The 10,433-nt window shown below is 37.2% G+C and overlaps 1 protein-coding gene across 1 annotated transcript; it reads left to right on the top strand.

The window, feature by feature from the left end:
- The first annotated feature begins 2,027 nt into the window (after positions 1-2,027).
- LOC125837455 (uncharacterized) lies at positions 2,028-2,819 on the top strand. The gene has a single exon (XM_049516567.1). The coding sequence runs from the start codon at positions 2,028-2,030 to the stop codon at positions 2,817-2,819; it is 792 nt and encodes a 263-aa protein (XP_049372524.1).
- Positions 2,820-10,433: the final 7,614 nt, after the last annotated feature.

The raw sequence follows: 10,433 nt of genomic DNA, 5'->3' as shown, positions 1-10,433 counted from the left end.
CCTGAACGAGAAGTAAGGCACATTGGTTCCACCACAAAGCAGTGGATAGGAATGTTGGACAAATGCCAACAACAAAGATTTGAAAGCAAAAAATTTGACTCTTGACGATACATCCCAACATACCTTAGAGCCAGAGATTATGATGGTTGGTTATGAAAATGAATTTGAGATGATGCATGAACAACTTGCTAGAGGAGCAAGAGAACTAGAAGTTGACTCAATTGTAGGGATAGGGGCATTGGCAAGACAACCTTGGCTAAAATTTTTTTATGATGATCAATTCATTATGTCTCGATTTGAAATTCATGAAAAAGTTACTGTTTCACTAAAGTATTGTGCAAGCAATGTACTTCTAGGCCTTCTTTCTTATATAAATGGAAATACTAATGAATATTATGAGCGCCAAAAGGATTTCCAACTAGCGGACAGACTGCAAAAGCTTCTAAAAGGTGGGAGATATTTGGTTGTCATTGATGACATATGGAGTACAAAAGCTTGGTATGAAATAAAACTATATATGTTTCCCATAATAATTGAAGCCGAATTATCTTGACTACTCGGAATGTGGAAGTGGCTGAGTAGCAAAGTGTTGTTGAGAATGTAAGTTCAGTAATAAGCACAGATCTTGAATACCAATGGATGAGAGTGTTGGCTTTGAGTTACCATCACTTGTATTCTCACCTAAAACCATGCTTTCTGTATTTTGCAATTTTATCAGAGGATAAACTGATTTTTGTAGATAAACTTGTGGAGTTATGGGTTGAGAGGGATTTTTGAAGGTAGAAGAGTTAAAAAGCACGGAAGAAGTGATAGAAAAATGTCTAAAAAAACTTATAGATAGAAATTTAATTTCCATTAACAAATTTATTTTTGATGGACAACTCGAGTGAGAAGGCTACACGGTCACACAGAAAAAGATCCAGACACCCTGCACATACGTCAACTCTCCTAAATATTAGGATTTTGAAAGAAATTTGCGGGTGTGCAAATGTACCAAAATCGGAGGAAGTATAAACGGGATGACAATTTATATGAAGTAATAACAAATAAACAATTTATATAAAGTATTAATCCAAATTGGTACACGCCAATTTCATTTCGCCGGATTGAAAGAGCCATCAATATCACATATGCATGATAAATAAAGAATTAGGCAATTAAAATAAAACAAGCAATTAATAGAAACAAGAAAAATGCTTTAATTATTAACCTAAGCCTGATATGGTTTAGAACCTAAATTCCCATCGGAGTCGCCAAGCTGTATATCCAATTTTAACTTGCGTCAAATAGTGTACAACATATTGGTGATTCCTAAATAATTAACTTAAGGAGTCGCCACCTAATTATTTTTAAAGGTGAATTAGGCCACTTATCCTGCTAAAGTTATGTCAAGTTACCTCTAAATTTAGGTCTACTTAACCTTATGCGATTCTAGGTAAGAAGTCTAATTTATTCTAAAGGGAAGGTGTTAGAATATATGATAAAGATATTCTGATTCTTTGTATATATCACATTAGTTAAGTGTATATTTAGTTCCTCTTATAGCTAGTTAGTTTCCTTAATTATAGTCTTGTATTGATTGTATATAAACCATTGATATCAATGAAATAAGGTAGGGGATCAAACTCTTTCATGGTATCAGAGCTCTAGGGGAAAACCTTCCGCTTCCTCTTCAAAATCGTCTACCCCCCCTCTCTCTTCTTCGTCTCTTCTCTATCATCATGTTGGAATCAAAATCGTCCTTTCACCCTGCTCTTGCTGTATCCAACATCAAGAACCATGTTCCCATCGTTCTTGAGATGGAAAAAGTCCAGTATTCCACATGGGCGGAACTATTTAAGATTCATGCATGATCCCATCAAGTTCTTGACCATATTATTCCTCCGGCAAAGGGCAAAGAGAAAACGCCGAAAACAGAGGAGGAGAAAGAACTTTGGTCGAATCTTGATGCTACTGTTCTACAGTGGATCTATGCCACTATATCTCATGATCTTCTACATACGATTCTTGTGCCCGACACCACGGCAATGAAGGCTTGGAATAGATTGTGTGACATATTCCAAGATAACAAACACTCTCGTGCCGTCACCCTTGAGTACGATTTCACTCATGTGAACATGAAAGATTTTCCAAGTGTCTCTGCCTATTGTCAGCACCTCAAATCTTTGTCGGACCAACTAAAGAATGTCGGCTCTCCCGTCGACAACAATAGACTAATTCTTCAACTAGTCTCTGGCCTCACCGAACCCTACAAAGGTGTGGCCACTCTCATTCGCCAACGTGATCCTTTACCCCAATTTTATCAGGCCCGCTCGATGCTCACTCTTGAAGAGGCCGGCCTTGCTAAGAAGGCGGCACATAACTCCTCATCAGCTATGGTTTCTCGTGAGTCGACTGGCTCGCATGATATTGTTGATCATTCCTCTTCACACCGTAATACTAATGGTGGGAAAAGGAACCAATACCGCAACAATAATCGCAGCAACATTGGTGGTTGTGGAGGCAAAAAGGGTGGTAGCGGCGGTGGGGCTAAGACTGAAGTTGGTGGTCAGATGGAGGGCGGCAACAACCGCGGTGGCGGACAACAGCCGCGGTGGCGGACAACAGCCAGCAGGTCAGCATTCACCACTCAATTTTCCATGGGCTGGAGGTCAGTCATGGCCTTGGATGGCACCATGGGCTCGCTGGGCTATACCTCCTTGTCCATATCCATTAAACTCATGGACAAGGCCCAATTATGGACAGTAGCCGAAACAGCAACCTGGTATACTTGGGCCCAGACCGCAGCAGGCATACACGGCAGTTCCATCTCCAACTGACATTGAAACTGCAATGCATGCTCTTAGAATCACTCCTTTGGATGCAAATTGGTACATGGATACCAGTCCCACTTCTCATATGACATCCGCACAAGGTAACCTCATGTCTTATTTTAATATGAGCAATAAACGGGGTATAATAGTTGGAAATGGTCAATCAATTCCAATTCATGGTTATGGTCACACTAAATTATCTTCGTCGTGTCCTCCCTTACAAGTAAAACTCTGTCTCTGTTGAATTTGATCCGTGTGGGTTTTCTGTGAAGGATTTTCGGACGGGGAGACCGATAATGAGGTGTGAAAGTCAGGGCGAGTTGTACCCCATCACTACTCCAACCACTTCTCCATCTACTTTTGCTGCTTTGGCACCATCCCTTTGGCATGATCGTCTGGGTCACCTGGGAACACCTGTTTTGAACTCTCTTAGGAAGAATAAATTGATTGAATGCAATCAAATTAAAGACACTCGTATTTGTCATTCTTGCCCTCTTGGAAAACATGTTAAGTTGCCCTTTTATCCTTCAAATTCTCGCACTGTTATGCCATTTGATATTATCCATAGTGATCTTTGGATGTCCCCTGTTTTGAGTTCAGCGGGTCATCGATATTATGTCTTGTTTGTGGATGATTATTCAAAATGTTTGTGGACTTTTCCTTTATCGCACAAATAACAAACGTTTTCCACATTTTTGAGTTTCAAGACATTTATTGGAACCCAATTTGAGCGGGACATAAAGAATATACAATGTGATAATGGCACAGAATTTGATAATGGCCCCTTTTGGGATTTTTGTAAAGCAAATGGTCTTTCGTTTCGTCTTTCATGTCCTCATACATCCCCTCAAAATGGGACAGCTGAAAGACAAATTCGTACGATCAACAACATTGTTCGTACCTTATTGGCCCATGCTTCCCTTCCTCCTTCCTTTTGGCATCATGCGTTGCAAATGGCGACTTACCTTCTCAATATCCTTCCTTATAAGCTATTAAGTTATCAATCTCCTCTCTGCATCCTTTATCAAAAAGATCCATCTTATTCTCATCTTCGGGTGTTTGGGTGTTTATGTTATCCTCTTATTCCCTCTACAACCATAAACAAACTCCAACCCCGGTCAACTCCTTGTGTTTTTTTGGGGTATCTGTCAAATCATCTTGGGTATAAATGCTTTGATTTGTCATCTAGAAAAATCATCATTAGCCTTCATGTAATATTTGATAAGACACAATTTCCCTATGCAAAGTCTCATACTCCTCAAACTCACACTTATAGGTTTCTAGACGATGGGTCATGTCCCTACCTGGTCCATCATTTCACTACCTCTCCTAACCCACAAGTTGCACCTATTCATAACGCACCCGTACCCACCTCGCCTAGCCTAGCGAGTGGTTCCGCTGTGCCCAGCATGCAACACGCCCTTCCCCAGTCGACCACTGGCCTTCCATAGTTGACTACACCGAGTCCATCTACTCCTTCCACTCTCCCATCCAACTCTCTTCCTCGCCCCACTCCAATCTCTCCCTCACATCTGCCCACGAGTCCAGTTACTAGGAGTCAACAAGGGATTTCAAAGCCTAAGAAGTCTTTCAGCCTTTTTACATCAGCGTCTAAATCACCCCTCCCTCGTAACCCTGTGTCTGCTCTTTGTGACCTGAATTGTAAGTTGGCTATGGATGATGAATATAATGCTCTTATTGAAAATAAGACCTGGGAGTTGGTTCCCCATCCTCCAAATGTTAATGTAATTAGGTCTATGTGGATTTTTGCTCATAAAGAAAGATCTGATGGTTCATTAGAGAGGCATAAAGCCCGTCTTGTAGGTGATGGTAAAACTCAACAGGTTGGCGTGGATGTGGTGAGACGTTTAGTCCGGTCGTCAAACCGGTGACTATTCGAATGGCTCTCAATTTGGCTTTCTTTACGGCTTGGCAGATTCATCAGCTTGACATAAAAAAATGCCTTCTTACATGGGGAACTCAAGGAGACTGTTTACATGTATCAACCTTTGGGGTACCGAGATCCTACTCGCCCTAATCATGTGTGTTTGTTGAAGAAATCTCTTTATGGGCTCAAAGAGGCTCCAAGGGCTTGGTATAAGAGCTTTGCTGACTATGTTCGTACTCTTGGGTTTCTCAAAGTACTTCGGATCATTCGTTGTTCATTTATCATCGAGGTACTTCTATGGCTTATCTTTTACTATATGTCGATGATATCATTTTGACTACTTCCTCGAATAAGATCCATCAGTCAATCATCTCCCTTCTTAGCTTGGAATTTGCTATGAAGGACTTGGGCAATTTGAGCTATTTTCTAGGCATTCCAGTCACTCGTCATGAAGGTGGTTTATTTTTATCACAAAAGAAATATGCTACTGAGATCATTGAACGAGCTGTCATGTCATCATGCAAAGCATCTCCCACTCCGATTGATACAAAACCGAAGCTTGGTACTACTACGAGCAAACCGTTTGAGGATCCATCTCTTTATAGGAGTTTTGCTGGAGCAATTCAGTACCTTACGTTCACAAGACCCGATATTACGTATGCAGTGCAACATGTATGCTTATTCATGCATGACCCGAGGGAGGAACACATGCACCCACTTAAGTGCATTTTGCGCTACATACAGGGTACTATGGACTTTGGTCTTCACCTATTTTCTTCATCCACATCCACTCTTATTTCATACACCGATACTGATTGGGGTGGATGCCCAGACACACGACGTCCAACGTCGGGTTACTGTGTCTTTCTGGGTGATAACTTGATCTCTTGGTCCGCTAAGTGTCAGTTGATTGCGAATGTGGTTTCTGAGTCATGTTGGTTGAGAATTTGCTTTTGGAACTTCATTGTCCAATCCAACAGGCTACATTGGTGTATTGTGACAATGTGAGTGCCATATATCTTGCTGGTAATCCTGTTCAGCGTCAACGCACTAAGCATGTTGAAATGAGATAAACTATATACATATACAAAGTTTCTGTCGGGATCAATGGGTGCTCGAGCACCCAAACCTCAACACGTGGGTTCGCCCCTGGTAATATAAGCAGTCATATAGGCGATCCCGGATGAGTTCCACTTGTTTTTGTTGCTATTTGGATAATCTAAGATGTCAAATCCATGTCCGGGTATGATGGTGTCGAGTCCATGAGACTCTATTTATGCGAGTCCTTAATTGGGACCCCATATTTGCTCCAAAGTTCATGCAAGTAAAGAGGAGGTAAAGAGATTAGTAAGATAAACAACTTTAAATAATAGTGAACGAAAATAGATAAAGCCAAGTAAAGTCACGCCACAAATATATATACTATCTAATATATAGGGAGAATGGCACCAAATCAGATCAGCTTCTATGCTACTGTTCTAAAGAATTGGGCACACCTCAAAGAAGTGAAGATATCATGATTATGAAGTCTCAAAGCTTAGCAATAATCCATTCATTTTAACGAACCAAACATAAATCACTACACTAACAAGGAGGATATAATAGCTTTATTAGACACAAAGATCAACATTGATTTCCAGAAGACAAAACTTAACAGATACAACATCTAAAAATAAAATAAAATTAACACTAGAATTTAAGCTAACTTTCAAGTTTTAAGGAAAACATTAGCATGGGTTATAAGATGCCAACACTTGTGGAGAAAAGAATCATAACTGGACGTATATGCATAAGGAAAGACTAATATAATGAATCCCTTTTCAAAAAAAAAAAAAACAAGGAATGTCAAGGAGATTTGCTCGAAAATAATGAATTGAAATAAATAAGGGTCAAAATAGGGTTTCAACACCATGTTCACAAGAATGTACCAGAAATGAGATAAAAGAGCGGGAAAGAAGAATTAACGCATCTCAGGCAAATATTAAAGGAAGAAATAATGCGCCTAAAGCAAACACTCCTAATTAAGAAAAAGTAATGCAGACGACTACTTATACAAATAAGAATGCTTTTCTAGGGAAATAATTGCTTTCCTTGTAGGACTCAATTAGGGTTTAATCCACCCTTAAAAAAGGATCGTTGATCAAGAAAAACACAGCTTTTGCAATTAATAAATCAAAAGAACTTTGGGCCAAGAGCAGTGCGGCGAAGAAGATCAAGACGACAGAGGAAAGAAGAACTAAAGTTAGATTTTCTTTCTAAAGCTTAGATCTCATTGTTTCATCTTAAAAATTATTGTTTAGGGATAATTGTTCTAAGAGTGAAAGAGAATTTGTGAACTTTGTAACAAGATGTGGATTTGACTTATTAGAGAGTATAGTCTACGGCTATAGTTAACCGTTGAACAGTTTGAGCGAACTGTTAAGGTGAGGTACTAGAGTTCACCCCTTTGATTATAGAGTTGTAATCTAAAAGTTTCTCTTTGAAGTTAGTGGAGTTTGGTGAAAAATCATACGAGTGTAGGTCGTTGTTTTTCTTCCCTTGAGAAAGGAGGGTTTCCACGATAATTTCTCTGTTTTATTATGTTGCGTTTTAATCTTTGCAAATTTGACAAAAACCTGGTTCTTGCTTAGGTGGTAAGGTTTTTTCATTAGATAAATGATTTATATGATCATAATCTATCTTTTCACTATTATAGTAATTTTAATGTCATTAAAAAAGTACTCGAGTAATGTTAATGTTAATGACTAAATGTTATTGATTCTTGAATTTCTTCTAATATTCACCATTTTACCTTAGACACTCATTTTGTGATGAACAAAATAATTGAGCCACAGATTAATCCAAAAGAACCACGTATTTTTATGAAGAATCTGACTAATTTTCTGGTGATCTTACACAATTTATATAACTTATTAACTTTTACTGTGTTTCCTTTTACTTCCTTCTGCATTTAGTTTCCAAAACCAAAAGATTTAATTATAAGAACTAAAGTCATTTAGGAAAGTAAATAACAACCATATCAATAAATCTGATTCCAAAGAAAATTAGGAATAAAATTTATGGAGTCCCAAATGAACTAGAAATAATGGTAGGCTATATGTAAGTATATTTAACATTGTCACTAAATCTGATTCTGCACAAATTAGGAATGACACTAATTAAGTTTCCAAATAAATTAGAAAATATGGTAGGACATCTCTATGTATATTTTATAATCTCAATAAATTTGATTTCAAAATGAATTAGGAATGTAATTTATTATTTTTTCAAATGAACTGTGAAATATGGTAGGCCATCAATGTATATAGTTCAATGTCAGTCAAATCTATTATACATTATTTGTGATGTTTGTTTTCCTTACAAGAACTCAGAAGCATTTCTAGTATTTCTTTTTGTTTAATTTGTTCTTTAAATTAGTGTTATTGAACAATGAGTAACTCACCTACTCATTCTTCTAATGTTGTTATAACTAACATGAGTGATTATGATTCAATAAATATTCTCTTAAGGGCAATTGCTTTAGTAGACAATTTGCAAGATCCACCCTCACAAAATTGGAGATATCCTCCGTATTATTCTTCGTCAACAATCAACCCCTTTCTAGTGACCAGAGGAGGGACTTCACACCGTCTTCAAGAGGATGAAGTAACAATGAGGTATGTCGAAACAAGAACTCATCATGTTGTTGCACCTAAAAACATAAATAATCCCACAGAAGATGAAAAAGTTATTGAAAAAGAATCTGCAGAGATTTGTGTCATTTGCCAGGCAGAATATAAACATGAAGAGACCATTGGGGCACTTTTTTACGGATATGAATATCACGCCAACTGCATCAAACACTTGTTGAGGAAGAGGGATTGTCCTATTTGTAGAGCTTCATTTTGGCCTTTCACGTGAAGAAAGTTTAAGTGTTTAGAGATTATTTTATTCTAAGATTATGTTGTATTAATCTGAAGTTTTCTTAATGAAGAAAAAATTGCAAGGCTGATCATAGTTTGTGTATGTATATGTTAAAACTCATCTAATTAAATTTAGTAATACAAATTTTTTTTAAGTTGTGGATATCATGTTCTATATATCTTTGATACATATAAGAACAATTTTTTTCCTATCCTAATATTGTTAAGCAGTGGCGGAGCAAGAAAATCACGAAGCGTTTCCAAAAGTGAACATGCTCTTCTTAAAAAGTGGAAAAAAATTGCTTATAGTGAGATTCGAACACACGAACACATTAATTTTGTGAGTAAAATCACTAGGCAACATCATATTGTTGTGTCAAGGGTGTCCAAAATATGTTATTTAGCCATTTTATTTATCATTTTACTTGTATATAGGGTATAATTTTCCAACGAAGGGAAGGGTGGCGACGCCACTGTTGTTAAGAGACAACAAATTACAATATATAACATCTGATTGATCAACATTTAGCTTACACTCTAGCATTCATATCTTAGATAAATGATTTATATGATCATAATCTATCCTTTTCACTATTATAGCAATGTTAATGTCATAAGAAATTACTCTAGTAATGTTATTGTTATTGATTCTTGAATTTCTTCTAATGTTCACCACTTTGTCTTAAACACTGATTTTGCGATGAACAAAATGATCAAGCCACAAATAAATCCAAATATAAAGAATACACATCTACTAAATTATTCAACTTTAGTCCAATCATTGATGTGGGAAAAATGTTATAGCTTGTAAATACAATGATGTTTTTCACAATAATTGTAGCCTGAAGAAAATGGTCATGTCTGATAGGAAATAGACTTATGAGTCATGGAAGGATCTCTCTAAACACCAAATGATGATTGAATAGTAAAAAGGCTTTGAAATAGCACGTGTGAGCTGAAATTTGAGTAGGGATTATAGTAAGGATGATATTGAGAGGGACAAAAGGTGAAACATCATCTTCAAATCCATCTCGCCGTTTAGGTAATTCCCTCTCTTGTTTGTGAGTGTTTTTGTCACGATCCGAGCCTACACCCTGGACATGACCGGCACTCAAGAACCATTGCTGGTCCCCAAGTGAATCCTCATCCGGGCTTACTACAAGCGGAAGACTAACTTGAGCATACATAAACATTAAATTGAAAGAAACATTTAAAAACAATTTTACTGAATCTCAAAACTTTGCTAAATATACTAAGCATGAAACATAAGTTTTAAATAAAATATCTGAAACTGAAATACTCTCCAAAACTGTCTATCTATGAAGCCTCTACTATTAAGGAAGGATGCAATGACAATACCCACGACACCTCAAAATTACTAACTGAAAAGTAACTGTGAAGTCCTCTGGAATACAAGGAGGATCACCAAAGCTAACATGAGTGTAGAATGATCTCAACGAAGCACCTGTTAATAATCATGAACACCTATATCTGCATCATAAAAGAATGCAAGTCAAATGACATCAGTACATGGAATGTACGAGTATGTAATTAATATGGCTGAATAAACAAATAAATGAACTGAATGACTCAAAGCAACTCAACTGAATCAATACATGAACATGAAGTGAAAACCATTTAAGCTTTACAATAACATATACAATGAAAGCAACATGAAAATAATATACTTTACTTGTGGGGAGTTTCTCTAACCGACAACCATTACTATGAGCCTATCAATGATACAATGTCCCGCTGCATGTTGCAAGGGCCCATCCTATACCTTGCCGAGGGTATAGGATGATATCATGACTATGGATCCAACTATAT

Source organism: Solanum verrucosum, unplaced genomic scaffold (assembly GCF_900185275.1).
Source record: "Solanum verrucosum unplaced genomic scaffold, falcon-dt-bn FXZP01000147.1, whole genome shotgun sequence".
NCBI classification, from domain to species: domain Eukaryota; kingdom Viridiplantae; phylum Streptophyta; class Magnoliopsida; order Solanales; family Solanaceae; genus Solanum; species Solanum verrucosum.
Note: the sequence above shows the minus strand (reverse complement) of the source record. Positions and strands in the feature narration are given on the sequence as shown.